The sequence below is a fragment of the Pollicipes pollicipes genome, unplaced genomic scaffold, assembly GCF_011947565.3.
Source record: "Pollicipes pollicipes isolate AB1234 unplaced genomic scaffold, Ppol_2.1 Scaffold_4295;HRSCAF=5057_pilon_pilon_pilon, whole genome shotgun sequence".
Lineage (NCBI taxonomy): Eukaryota > Metazoa > Arthropoda > Thecostraca > Pollicipedomorpha > Pollicipedidae > Pollicipes > Pollicipes pollicipes.
Window position 1 is genome coordinate 10,253,885 of NW_023596461.1, and position 15,187 is coordinate 10,269,071.

Consider the following 15,187-nt stretch of genomic DNA (forward strand, 5'->3'; position numbering starts at 1 on the left):
CGGGTCGATTCGTTCTTTAGCATTGTGAACCAGTGCTTGTACTCGTCTCGGGACCGGAACTGAAACACGGCGACGGAGGCTGTGAACTGGCTGCAGTTAAATGCTGATAAGCTTTGAAAAGGTTACGTCTGGGAACAAGTTCATTTTAAACTGCCTGCGTAGGCGACATATATATAGAAGGAGTGATGCCTTGTTCTGATTTCTACGATATCATTCCCTGTCAGCTATTTAGTTTCTTTGTTAATTCGTAGAATACATTGCCATTATATCACGGAGTGAACAAGGGGGAGTCTGATCCCACTACAGTTTGCTGCAACTCATTAGATAAATCACCCCTGGTCATGCCTTGGCGTATGAGTTGCAGTGAAGCAGAAAACCGCTGGCAAACAAAGATGTCGTGTGAATAGGTAATAGATGTCACACCTTTCTACGTAGGCGATTAAATCGATGCAAAACTATGCATCAGCGTTACGAGTTACCACCTGGGACTTTTGGGCCGTACCAGCTGGTCAAAACTAGGTCGGATTACACTAGGTAACTGAGAGCTCCATTATGTTTTCGTCTTGTTTCAGTCAACGTAGGTACCAGCGCCTCCAAACAGCAGAGTAAAAATGAAAAGGATGCTACGCAAAGGCTTTGCCGGTATATCGATGCATCTTTTAACGATACACTCTCTCAACAAAACATGTCAGTGCGGTAGCCCAGTTGTGCCAGAGGGCTTACGATAATCTTTGATGGGTGAAGGCATCCACTAAAAAAAAATAGTTCGAACATTTTTATCTGCTATAAGTGGGTTCAGAGCCCACGTTAAGAAGCTCTTGTTGTGTGAGCCCTGACCCCACCATCCGATCGCAAAATTCCAAATAAACACCATTGTGCGGCGAAAGTTTGATGCATACAGGCTTGGCATGGCCGATCTTACCCTCTGGCGCCATCTGACCCCTAGCGCGGTCGCTGCCATCAGCCGCAGGCGATACTAGTCAAGGGCAGACGGCGACGTCGCATTTTCTCGTTCTCACTTTCTCCAGTCATTTCGATTACACAAGTGGAATTTTCCATGTCGCACCAGTTTAGATATGTACCATGGTCGCATAACTCCCCCATGCCGCCGGTGGTGGATAATCCAACGAGCGGCGTGATAACTAACTGAGCCACCGGTGCGAACATAATATCTTTCACAACTCTGCTCATCCCGCATCGCCCTGCGGGTTCGCGCCCAACCCCCTTCCAACCCAGTGCCCTTCCTCTGCTGTCCGATGCACTGTCATCCCCTTCCCACTCTCCGTCCCATGTTCCTTGCCCCCACTGCTCATGCTCCCGTCCCTTGGTATTTTTTCCCGCCCCATTCACATGCTCTTCCCTGCACGTTGCTGCACGTGCGTGCACGTCCGTGCTGCACGTCTGTGATGGGTGCTGGCTGCCTGCACCACTGCCAGCTGAGCCTCAGTCTGTGCGCCACCAGCCCTGCCGCCACGCGCGGTCAATAGACATCCATAAGACCGGGCATATCCCTGCACATAATACGAACCATAGCCTTGATTATCTACACATCATGTTGGAGCTTGTCACGTCGTCGGAATGAGCAAAGTACTGGCCATTTGATCGGGGATTCTATCGGCTAGCCAGCCTGACTGCCTTTTCAGGTCCCAGCCTAGCATGCAGTGGCCCACAGACTCGGTAAGCATCACAACACTATGCCATAAAGCAGTCGCGGGTAGCGCGGCTTCCCGGCACGGCCGCTGTCTGGCCGGCGTGGACGTGAGTCCCTCGCCGGCGTCGCTCGGTAAGTACCACAGCACCATGCCATAAAGCAGTCGCGGGCAGCGCGGCTTCCCGGCATGGCCGCAGTCCGGCCGGCGTGGACGTGAGTCCCCCGGCCGGCGTCGCCAGCGTGCCGCGCTAACGACGCTGACTGACGAGAGGTACGTGCCCGGCCTGTGGGTGATGCCGGGAGCGCGGCGTGTCGCCCGCCTTGAGCCAGGGTGGTCCGGTTAGGGCGGCCGCGGCGCGCTCTGACGTCCACCACTGGCCTGGCGCTGACCCGACCTGACCCGAGGCGGCCCGGTCAGGGCGGCCGCGGCGCGCTCCGAAGCACACCGCTCGCCTGATGTTAACCCGACCTGACCTTCCGCACCAGATCAGTGCGTTGACATGGAGCATTCCAGCAAGTAAGCACCACGGCGACGCAAATGACCTCTTAACGTGCATCCTCACAGCCCGTCAAATTTGAGCAATGTTTCAGGGCCACTGCCCTCGACCAAAGAGAAACCTCTCCATTTTTGACATTGTTTTCTGCCTCATCATCGAGCACAATGGACGTGGAAAAGGACGAACAGCGGGCGCATGACCGGTTCGCCAGGGACCATTCTGCGGCACAGCCCTAGTCCGGTCCAGGTGTCGCGCGTAAGCAACACTTTGCCTCCTCTGGCGCCTGAGAAGGCTGGCGCTTGACGAGCGGGTGATTCCGACGACAAACCTGCTCTCAGGTGCGAGCTCCGTCGGAGGGCCGGCACTCTGTGAGAGGTCAGGGCTGGCGACCACCTCCGACGTGCTGTCGTCGAGCTCGGCTCTGCGCCCGGCGCCAGCACATGCCGACGCAGATTGCGGCCTGGTTATACCTCCCAGCTCTGCGCCCGGCGCCAGCTCGTGCCGGCGCAGGCCGTGGTCTGGTTACACCGCTCGGTCTGGGCTCGTGGGCCGGATAGCGGGGTCGGGCGTGATGCTCCGCTGCTCGGCCGGCGGCGGTCAGGGGAGAGTCTGTCGTGTCGAGAGTGTCGCCCAGTGGCGTGAACCCGGTTCAGGTCGGACCCGACATGTGTGTGCTGGAACACTGACCCGACACCAAACTATGATCAAAGGAATCATGCGTTATAGCGCACTAGTTACCGTAATATTTTATGTGCCAATCAGGGTTGTAGCGTTAAATTTTCTCCGGACATTGGCAACTTTTCCGTCATATTGAGAAATATGAAACCCGAACTAATAGCTTTTATCTTCTTTTTTTTTAACGTTATTTGGGCTATGTGGGGAAGAAATGCAGCAAGGTTGGAAAATGAATTATGATAACACATTTCATCATGAAAAGTTTTTTCTCCTCACCTTCCAGAAAATTTGTCATCAAAACTAAACATTTTATTGGGGAACATTCTGCCAAGTTATTCAGCTGGACGTTGGGACCTGGCTCAACCCCTCCCCTGAACTGAATACAGCATACTGGGGTGGAGGCTTGGAGCGTTGCATCACCTCGCAGGGATGATTAGTTCAGCGCTTGTCCCAGCCCCGATACTTGGCATAAATCACCAATAAGTTGTGAAAAGCTTTCTGAAATATCGCAAATATCTGCGCTCTGTTCGAAAGTATGGATTCGACCACCTACATCATCGATGAGATCGATAAAACCAACTTATGGGTCTTTGGTCCCTTTTAAACCGATGCCATATGGAGTTCCACAGAAAAAAACTCATTTGAACATGAAATAGAGGAAGACAAAGTAAACTGGGATAGTTTTGGTAACAGATGGCATATCGTCTACCACCTCAGATAATGGCGTTGACTGTGGACTTTGGTCACGCTGATGGACTCAGTAGGACTTGACTTGACCGGCTGGCAGCGAGGTGCGTTCACACGGTGCACTCCGGCCGTCCCGACACGGAACCACGGAGGTCGGGCACACGGAGTCAGGTACGGCGCGTCAGCACCCAACCGTGACACTGAACTTCGCTACCTCCGCGCACAGATCTAACGATTCGGTACCTAACTGTCTCATCAGCGCGACTCCCTCACAGTGAAACCCAGCAGACTCCACTCACAGGCATCTTGAAAGCGGCCGTAGAAAGTCAGGCCACAGGAGCTGACAGGAGCTGACAGGAGCTGACAGGAGCTCGCAGAAGCCGTGGGCGACAGCGCGCTGCCGGAGGTGGAGCGGACCCCCAGCCCCGGGGGAAGCCTCACCGTGTTGGTGACTCGTCGGTGCGCCCAGCGGGCGGCGAACAGCGCAGCGGCCAGCAGGCCGGCGGCCAGCAGCAGCGACGGCGGCGCCATGACGTGCCGCCCGGCTGTGGCGACCGCGCGGCGCCGCTCGTGCCGCCCGTCACGGCTCGCCGCCGCGCCGTCACGTGACCGCTCACGACGCGTCACGAGTCACGAGACGGCCCGAGGCCCGGCCGGGCACTGGAACCCGACAGTCGCCGCCGGCGGGAGGGTGCACGGCAGTGCGTTGGGCGCAGCAGCGGCCGACCGACCCCACTCGCGGCTGGGCGGCTCTCCCGACCCGGCCACTCGAGAGCCGTCTGCTGATCGAGAGCTGACGTGTCGATCACGCGCCGCAGTGGCCGCAGTGGCCACTGATAATATAAGCAGTCCACGGATAGCGAGGTACTGCTCCGGCCTGTGCTGGGTGTGTCCGTCACTCAGCCGCATTCCTCCCCTGACCTGGTGAGGGCTACCCTGACCTGATGGCGGCTACCCTGGCCTGCTGGGACGCCGCGTCGCAGGGCTCGGCCGTACGCTGCACCCCCGCGTGCTCCAAACCCACGCCGAGCGCCGAGGCGTGGCTGGTGGGCCCACATGCCGAGGGGCGCGGCTGTGTGGAACTGTACATGCGACATGTCTGGCTTCGCTCCCTTCACAGCCGGTCTTTACTTGCACGACAATGGGTCGTTACGAACCCGAGCTTATCGTGGATGACTCAGATACATCTAAATGCAGACATGATCTAGAGTGCAGATATTAGCAAACGGAAGCAAACTGCACCTTAACTAAGTGTTAGTTGTGCAAAGAACTCGCAAAAAAGCAAACACTAATGCGAGTGAAATTCTCTCACAGTCTGATTCAGCAGACTTATAAATTTGAGCTACATTGCTTGAGTTTCTGGGCGATGATCGAAGCTGCGCATGGCCCAACGAAAGCGAAGGTTGTTTCTTCATCTGTGTTACACAAAAATATTGGTTGAAACTGAATGATATTCAGTTGATGAGCAAGTCATGTATATGCATATATATATATATATATATATATATATATTACAAGGCCATACATACACACAACCATATATCTACATATATATATATATATATATATATATATATATATAAGGTGTAACAGACATGTTATATATAACGCACCAGGAATACAGCCAGGATTTTCTTAAGGTGAGAGGAGGGCCTGGGCTCACTGAGTACGCATCACCCCGATTCCAAACTTTCTGTGGGAAGCCATCTGTGGCGAAAAACTGACAAATCCGGTCCTAAGGGGGAGGGCGAGTCCCCTCCTGCTGGCTGCGTTTCTGTTGCGTAGGTTATAACATATTACTTCGTCTCGCCAGCATTACAATGCTGCGGCGGAGAGAACTCCCGGACTGTGGGGAGGGGATACACATCTTGCCACAAGCCCTATGCAAATCCAACAAAACATTGAATTGCCTTGCTGAGCATGCAGATATGTGTGCTTATCAGGTTTGTATATGTACGCTTCTTCTAAACGCTGCCGGCTGTGTCTGGTCGTTACGGGGAAGGCGTGTTTAAATGCAGTTGTTCTTGGTGCTCCTTGGTGCTGGCGAAATATAAAAAGGCCAAGCCTCTCCTCCCCAAAGAGCAGTTTGTAAGCCCTCAGGTGGCAGGCTTTACATGGTTGAAGTATAACCGTGGGCTGCAGGGGAACTAAACCGGTGACCACTGTGGGCGTTGTCGCTTTCCCGCCGTCTTGCCTCCCGTTATAGGTGCGGGGCGTCACCTGACATCTTGACGCCTGTGTCGCAGCTGCGTCAGCCGGAGCACCTGTATCCGGTGGCGACAATGGCTCTCCGCCCGCTGCTACCGTTATAACTTCAAAGCTCCGGTTTCGATGTCGGCTCCAGAGCTAACGTGCAACGCTTCAGTAGCTCGCCTTTGTCGTCACTGGCCGGGGCACTGTTGTTTTGAAACATGGTTCCCGGGAATTTTGCATACGCCACCGACAGCAGGCAGGAGCGGAACCTACGCAGTTGTTTGCGAAGCGTAGCCGAACAGCAGTGTTCGCATGGTGCATGAGAGTCATGGTCTAGCGGAGGACTGGCGCTTACCCCAGCTGGCGCGTAGTTCAGCGTTGTTAACGGGGCAGAAGCTACCGAAATTGGTTTGAAATGTACACGAATGTATGCGACACATCGCAACTGGGGAAAAATTAATGGTTTATGACTGAAAAGTTGGACTTCTTACATGGCTCATGATGACATTACGTTTTCTAGATTGTCCACTTCTATATGTATTCGTCGATGCTGTAATTGTTAACATTCATTCACGTGCATATTATGCATGTCAAATTATGAAGGGGGAATGTGCGCTAAGTGACTGTAATGTTGAATGCACCCCTGGAAATATATGAAACGGTTTGATCTTTTTTGCGTTTGGACATGCTAAGCTGTTTCATGCAATGCCCTTCGATTGTCAGGAATTTCTATCTAAGCTGCGATACTTGGTGCAAAGTTTTGGCTCGACATGTGTCCTAGGGGCGGCTCATGTGCGTTTAAGGTGCGTTTATTGTGGGCAGCGTTTGATTCATGGCATTGACGCTGAAGACAAAGCGCAAAATGCGTATATTTACGCTCATCAAAATGCGTCTAGACTGAAACCCTGCCGGTTAAAATCCCCTTTTGGTCTTGGGAAGAATGGGCAATAAAAACTTTGTGGCACCCGCAACATAATTTGAATAAGGCTATACAGCATAATTCAAATAAGGATACATAATGTTACCAACATTTTCATCTCAAAGTATGTGCGTGCGTAAGCGGCGATGGCATGTGCACCGATACAGCAGCTTTCTAGCCTAAACAATCACGGCCAAAATTTACTGGGCTCTTAAACCAGTTGCGGGAAAATGAAGCCTAGGAACTTTTGTGTTAGGCAAATGACCTCAACATGTAATGCCGCACGAGCCCGACTCGCTCAGTCGTTCGATTGCACGGTCCGGTTCGTCAGACCTGTCAAGACAATCAGCTTTGCACGAGGGGCAGCACATTGTATGTTTGTTTGCACCGCCCGCTGCCGCATGCGTACCAACCATACCAGCTGGCGAACCGACGGATAATGAATAGCACGCTGCGGTCTTGACCTAGCTATGTGGGTTGGCGATTTCTTGAGCCCGTGGCGCAGCCATAGGTCACCGAGAGCAATACCAGCACCATGGCTTCTAGCGAAATCTCATTAAGCTGTGAATCTCGGAGCATAATATCTTTTATCAGCGCAAAGGTCAGGATCCTTGGTAGCGCGTTCAACGCAGCGGAAGAGCACTCGGGCCATTCTGAGTCATTGTTGACGTGGTGAACTCATTGTTCCCCACCGCTGTGATCTGTCGAGCATTGTAGATCATTCGCTCATCACTTAAGCGGCATGACAATTCGCAATCGACGCACCTGCGACCCTCCTCCCCGCGTCCCCTCCCCACACGTCACATAACATCTCCGCTGCGGCTTGATACCCCGCTGGCGTCTCACAAAATACGCGCGGCCCACCCTTATCGCTCATAGTTGACTTAAGTGTTATAAACTAGACAATCCATGCATCACGAGTGGTCCTGCTGGCATTCCTGCAGCCAGAAAATTCTGCTGGCAGTCCTGCAGCCAGAGTTTTCCTCAGGGAGGGGACAATGTCAAATTTTGTTCGAGCTCAGTAAATTCGGATCGAAATTTTCTAGAGGGGCACGACCCTCTTGCAGCCCGGCTGTGTGTCTGAGTGCTAGCGTGTTACGGCGCACCGACGGCAGGGCAGCGGTACACCGTCAGCACACTACCACTGGCGCCTACCGGCATTCCAGCACAAGAGTGTCATGTACAGTCATGGTCAGGGGTTCCCGATGACGTGTATCACGAGCGAGCCAATCACAGCCCGAACAGGATACAGCCCGGGTTTGTAGGCAGTTGAGGGCTCCTTAATCGGAGATATTTTCGTCGGTGCATTTGGAATACCGAATGCAAAGTGAGAGCATCATGCTGAGTTATGGGATGGCTTTTTGAATGATAAACGAACGCATCCATGAAGCGAGATTGCTCGCTATTTCGGCGGAATGTATTCGTCGCTGAAATCTCTTCAAATCGGATGTGGAGAATATATTTCATGAGCAGAGATTAAGAAGTGACTGAGTATGCGTGCATGCCGTGGCAAGCGCTGATATCACGCAACGCTCAAGACGGCTGTGCGAAATTTTGCTGGAGACGAATCAATTTTAGGGACTTTTCACACTCGCACGTGATTATTACGAACCGGATCATATTATATCTCACCTACACGAGCAGTATGGCGTAGTGCAAACACTACAGTGCTTGAACAGCACTTGGTCATGATCAGTTCTGCCGACCGCTTCTGTCACAACCCCACTCACAGCACCATCTTGCATCGTTGCAGCGTCAAAACGACATCATATTTAAAACAACCGCTTTTTTCAACTACCAATAGCTGCCCGGCACTTAGGAATGTCATGCCTGAGTGACAATCAGTTTTCTTGCCGCAGTCGTGCTCCAAAATCTTCGAAAGGTTGTAACAAAAACCATGACGGCGGAGGGTGGCCATTGATATCCCATGAATTACAACACCTCGAGAAGAATACGAAAGGTTCGTAGAATAAGCCGATGACATAGAGCAAATTGCTGTTTTGTTACCGCCGTGTCAGGCATTGCTTTTCACCTGTCATCGCTCCGCAATTCCCAAAATGTCCTCCATGCCTGATACAAGTGTGCAAGAAGACTTCACTCCGTAAAGTGTAAGCCTTTCCAGGGCATGGTGAAAATCGATGGCACTATCCAAATACCTTTGATGCCGCTGGAGTAAAGTTCATGGTATTCAACGGGGTTAGATATTGAGCCTGACCCGGTCGATGGGGTTCTGATCTAGAGCAGACTCCAGGAACCGCCCCCATGCAGGCCGGGAGCTGGTGGCAGGAATGAGTGCAGCATCTCGCCCGGTTCGGTCGATGGCCGGGCAATTTTCGGCCTCAAATTTATCGCATCCAGCCAGAAAAGAAGTCGACCGTAAATTCGCCAGAAAAGCCACGCAAAAAGACGAGGCCACTGCGATGGCACTATGGCTCGGAGATACCGTAGGGACCAAGAAAGGCAATCTGGTAAAATGGTCCGACACCTAAAGCCGACGTTCGTTTTTTCAGCAGAAATGGACAAAAACTATTCGCCTCTTACGTCACGCGATCTTTCGCGGCGCAAGGCCCGGCAGAAACTTACTTTTAAAAGAAGCTCGACAATGTTGCCCCGACAGAGCTTGATGGCATGTTTCTGGCCCGTCTCCGGGGCCGGCTGCACCTTGAGCTCGGCCAGCTCCATCTTGAGGTCAGGGGTCAGCAGCGTTTGACCTCGGATGGCCAGGTGTTGGCGACACCAGCGCATGGCCCGAGGGTCACGGCTGGTCTCCACCACGCCTGTTGACACGCGTTGGGTCAGGGTAGTGCTGCATATCTGGTGTTGCGGTGTAAACCGTTGGTTAATGGCTGGATTATTAATGCCACTCAAGGGCTGACGCCGTTTTCCAAGACGGCACACTCTGGCATACATAAACGATGGGAGAATTAGCATTGATGATTCACAGGTGAGCAATGCTAACATGTGGTGGAATATCGATCAAGAAGCAGCTAAGGTGCAGCGGAATTCTTCGAATGATATCGAAGGATAACGAAGGGCGCATCATGTCTGCACATGTATATCTGCAAACCATACCAGCAAATTAGGCGGCAACGCATTGGGCAGGCTTAGCATCAATTCAGCTGTCGGAGAATGCGCATAAGAACGTTGGGAAAGACACCAACGCATTGGACCAACGCAATGCATCAACAATGCGGTAGTCAAGGTTTTGAGTGATGTTTGAACACAAGTGATAACAACATAGCATAAATCGCGTGAAACGCTCATAAATGTAATGCAAAAACTCTGCTTATTTCATACAATCCTCACACATCTCCAAATAAGCTAGTGTAATGATGTCGAGCTACGCGCCCAAGCCGGGAAACATCTATCTTAGAGGGTTTTAGAACCCAGAGAATGGGCTGGAGGTGGCCTGCCCACGGCTTATTGGGTGAGATATTTCGGCCGTCGATGTTCTTCCGTTATTGAGCTGCCCGGCAAGATGGCGATGATAAACGCCATTCGGCCGTCGGACGCACGCCACATTTGTCTCCAGACGCGGCAGTAAATGTCGCGTTCCAGCCGAAAACCACCCGCTAATGACATCCTAACTCAGGCCGGGGTGATACCGCACCAAAACAGCTCAAAGTCAATCTGCAACGACAGATGCCCGACAAGCTCCGTCTGGCAGACGGAGTCCGTCTGGACACACGGCTCCGTCGGGATGCAGGACCGAGCGGGAACTCCGCCGGGATGCAGGGACCGGGCGGGGACTCCGTCGGGATGCAGGACCGAGCGGGGACTCCGTCGGGATGCATGACCGGGCGGAGACCCTGTCTGGATGCAGGACCGGGCGGGGATTCCAGTCGGGATGCAGGACGGGCGGGGACTCCGTCGGGATGCAGGACGGGCGGGGACTCCGTCTGGATGCAGGACGGGCGGGGAATCCGTCAGGATACAGGACCGGGCAGGGAGGGACCCCTTCGGGATGCAGGACGGGCGGGGACTCCGTCGGGATGCAGGACGGGCGGGGACTCCGTCGGGATGCAGGACGGGCGGGGAATCCGTCAGGATACAGGACCGGGCAGGGACCCCCTCGGAATGCAAGACGGGCGGGGACTCTGTCGGGATGCAGGACGGGCGTGGACTCCGTCAGGATGCAGGACGGACGGGGACTCCGTCGAGATGCAGGACGGACGGGGACTCCGCCGGGATGCAGGACGGGCGGGGACTCCGTCGGGATGCAGGACGGGCGTGGACTCCGTCAGGATGCAGGACGGACGGGGACTCCGTCGGGATGCAGGACGGACGGGGACTCCGCCGGGATGCAGGACCGGGCGGGGATTCCGTCGGGATGCAGGACCGGGCGGAGACTCCGTCTGGATGCAGGACCGGGCGGGGATTCCGTCGGGATGCAGGACGGGCGGGGACTCCGTCAGGACGCAGGACGGGCGGGGCTCCGTCGGGATGCAGGACCGGGCGGGACTCCGTCGGGATGCATGACCGGGCGGAGACCCTGTCTGGATGCAGGACCGGGCGGGGACTCCGTCGGGATGCAGGACCGGGCGAAGACTCCGTCAGGATACAGGACCGGGCAGGGACCCCTTCGGGATGCAGGACGGACCTACGGACGGACGGACGGACTGACGGACCCTGTCTGGATGCAGGGACCGGGCGGAGACTTCGTCGGGACGCGAGACGGACGGGACTCCGCAACCTCACCGAGGCCGATATGAGCTCTCGCGCTAGAAGAGGACATGCATGTGAAGGGTATCTGGGTGCCCAGTGGTTTGACACGTGTTGGTCGTGCCACATGCAGCGCTAAAAACTTAAGCTTTAGACACATTAATGGAAATGTGGTAAATGTTCCAAAACACGAGTTCAGAACAGGCTCTTGGCATTATAAACGCATGTAATATCCCGGCATTCAAGAAGGAATGTTCAACAAGAACACTTTTGAATTTGGGCTTTGTTGCTGTGTATTCGAGCGTCCACATGATTTTCTTACAGCACGTAGCTCCAGGCTCGCCATAGTTTATCCGAGTCATCTTTATAGACGGAGTTGCTCATACGGCTCACACCGTTACATGTGAAACGGCATCACAACGGTTACGAAGACTTTCTAATGACAAAGGTCCGGCCGAGAAGTCTCCGCTTGGTTTCATATTACAGAGTGTTTTGCTAGTCAGTCGGCACTCGTCTCCCACTTGATAAAGTCCGAAATTACGAATCAGAAGGCCAAATGTTGGGCTGTGCTGCGTTTCACGATGTGAGCATGATCTACTATGGGAATTCTGGTAGTTAGCTTCTGGCACACGTGTGAGATGCGGATGGGAAAGAGGTGATAATACGGTTGGAGATCTTATGTTTACCAGTCGGCACTTCAGGGACACATGCAGCAGTGTAATGCAGGAAAGAAATTAACGCTGCTAACGATATCGCTATCAGTAATGGGAAAGGCATAACAGCATGGCTCTCGCAGGGGGTCGATACCAGGCGGTAACGGAAGAGCAGGGCGCGGCTTAAGACCAGTTTATGATACTGCGCGGCATGGTGTCACATGACATCGTAGCTTCCTGTGTCTACATTCTTCAACAACGTAGGTTGTCCTGTCTCATTTCATTTGACTGCAAACGCCGGGGCTTGGCGTACTCTCCTGATTTTATGGCTTGCAGGACAGTAAAGACAATTTAACGGCCCTCACCTTCACGAGCATGGATATTTCATTTCATGGCGCCGAAAGAACTGCCACAAGCTTGAAACAATAGGTAGGAAAATGTAATAGCAGGTAGGCAATAAACATATAACTGAATACTGGCAAGCTGATAAGAGCATTGCAAAGCTTGTGCTATGTTCACGGCCCAATTGCATCTTTCACAACACTAATTAGCATGAGAACAGTCCATCAAAAGCAAAGGTCGTGGGAGAAATAAATTAAGTCCTCATGGATCTTTCTGCACATTTGTGAGTACAGTTGTTTCTTAAATTTTCTGTGTGAAACTGTCATATTTACTAGTGAACAGTAGACCCATCCACGGGTGAGATCTGCGTTATCTTATCCAGCCGATAACCATGGTGTGTGCCCATACCCACCATCTACCCATTCCTAATTAGTTGTATCCATCCATTCCCATTTCGTTTGCATTTCTCCAGCACCTTACCTCTAAACAATGGAAGATTACCAGATGTGTATACACCCAAAGAGTATGTTGCCAGACGTTTCGTGAGCGTCATATTCGTACTCACGGCTACCCGTGCCAGTAATGGTCTCAAAGTTTATACCCAAACTAACCCGCTGCCCAGCACATTTGGGTAGCCATGGGTTTGCACGACCCACGTTCTCTAGTAAACGAACTTTCCGTGTAAGCAGGGGTATAGTTTCCTATTCAGATGTGGGCATAAGTTCACCCATTTATAGCCCTGGTCCCCCCCCCTCCACCACACTGGCTCTTGCCCCACCCCCACCCCATCAATAATGAAAAGCAAATGGGTCAAGTCGAGAATAAAACCCGTTTTGGGGCAGGCTTGACCATTTCTTAACGCTCGGCCCCCCCGTCCGACTCATTTCGGGAATGTACGTCCCTGCCTGTAAGGACATCTGATATATTTGTTACAACATATTTGCCTGCGTCATGCCATCATGCAAAATGAGGGGAAGGCAACAGCATAGCTTTATCAAGCGTTATTTTTATTGAAGTGACCACGAAGCGATTGTCGTGTCATGACAGCAGACCGGTCATACTTAACCGTCGAAACACTGACAACGTCTCAGGGCGTTGAAGAGTTTGCCATGATTATCCAACTGTTCCTGGGCGGTAACAACTGCCTGATACCAAGGTAGTAGCATCTTAAAAAACGTGGTGCCCTTTGGCAACTATAAACTGTTAATTAAAATGTGCACAGTTTGTTTCTGCAAAGCAACTGAAGACCGGTCTGCATTGGCATTCTGTCGATAATAAGCGTCATACCTTGGGAACAAACCGTCCCGAACAAAACGAATTGGACTGAATCGGCTCCCACACGAAAGCGTGACATCTACGGCCTTACGCACACGAACGGCCGACACACACACACACACACACACACACACACACACACACACACACACACACACACACACACACACACACACACACACACACACACACACACACACACACACACACACACACACACATATATATATATATATATATATATATATATATATATATATATATATATATACATGTGCACACAATGGTATCATGTATAGATATAGAAATACATTTATGTACGGGATAAAATATAGATAGAGAGAGAGATGTATATATATATATATATATATATATATATATATATATATATATATATATATATACCCTGCAAATATCTACAAAGGCCTACCAATTGTGCGCGCGCACCTGCTCTGGGCATAGCCTGCCCAGGTACCGCCTGGCCCCGTTTGCACACCGCTGTGGCAGCAGAGCAGAGAATCGCTAGCCAGCTGGCGGCAAAGCCGGGGGGGGGGGGGGTGCTCTGGGGACGGAGGGTCGGGCAGGGCCGGTGCTCTGAGAGGGGGGGGGCGAGATCGGGCGGGGCGGCGCCCTGGTGGGTAGGAAATTAGGCGGGGTGGTACCCTGGGGGAAGCAAGGGGGAGGTCGGGTGGACGGGGATTGCTTTTGGGACAGGCGTTATTCTTCTTGTGATCTGCACGGTATGTCTGATGACGGAAAAAGCTGAAGGCCAGGGTCAGTATTTTGGAGGATGTCGAGAGCGCACAAATGTCGGAACTATTGACTTTGAAAAGAGTGGGCAGGATGGAGGCGTCGTGATGGAGGCGTCGTATGCCAAGGATTCTGGCCTGGCTAAATCTTCAGAATGGGGGAGCCGCTGACATTGCGGGGTTTGCCCGCGCGCAGGCATGTGGGGGCTGGCGTGGTGAGGAAATGTCACGGAGCGACAGCTGACCGGATGCGAGAGTGGTCAGGGGGTTTCAGCGTCGGGCGGAGGAGGGCGAGGGTATGGGGGCGCTCACCTTCCAGCCGGGCGGGCAGGTCGCCGACGTCGTCCCCCCAGCGGACCGCGCGGCGCATGCCTGCGGCGGCGGCGCCAGCTGTGGCAGGCGTGCCCGCCGCCTCTCCGTCACCCGGCCGCGAATCGGCCAGAGGCGTCTCCAGGCCAGCCGGTGGGGGAGAGTCCGCCTCGCCCCTCGTCTCGCCGCCCTTAGGCCGCTCCGGGCTGGCGGGCCGATCGGACGGCTGACTCGCGACGCTTGGCTCCCAGCCGACGGTGATGGTGACGGGGCCGGGCCGTGGCTCCTGCTCCGGCTCCGGCTCCGGCTCCCGCTCCGGCTTGGGCTGCGGCTCCGCCCGGCCCACCACGTCCGGCATCATGCCGAACAAGGTGCGCGGCGCCGGCCGAGGCGCCTCATCCTCCTGCGGCGCGCGAAGCACGGTCACCGCCTCCTGGTGGTCGGCCGGACGGCGCGAGCGGCCGTCCTCCTCCGTAGCCGGGTCCCACGCATGCACGGTGGCCCGCACTAGGGAGGGCCGCCGGCCCGCGTCCAGCCCTGACTCCTGCACTGGGGCCGGGGCCATGCCGCCGTCT

General features: G+C 53.7%; 1 protein-coding gene across 1 annotated transcript in view; it reads right to left on the bottom strand.

Annotated features, from left to right (window-relative positions):
• The window catches only part of LOC119096691 (uncharacterized), a 19,368-nt gene extending 4,395 nt beyond the window's left edge, over positions 1 to 14,973 (bottom strand). Inside the window, exons 1-3 of the mRNA XM_037219586.1 lie at positions 14,616 to 14,973; positions 9,206 to 9,399; positions 1 to 59 (exon numbers count right to left, since the gene is read on the bottom strand). The exon at positions 1 to 59 is cut by the window's left edge and continues 457 nt beyond it. Of these exons, the coding sequence (XP_037075481.1) occupies positions 1 to 59; positions 9,206 to 9,399; positions 14,616 to 14,973 (611 nt within the window). The remainder of the gene's footprint in view (positions 60 to 9,205; positions 9,400 to 14,615) is intronic.
• Between the last annotated feature and the right edge of the window lie 214 nt (positions 14,974 to 15,187).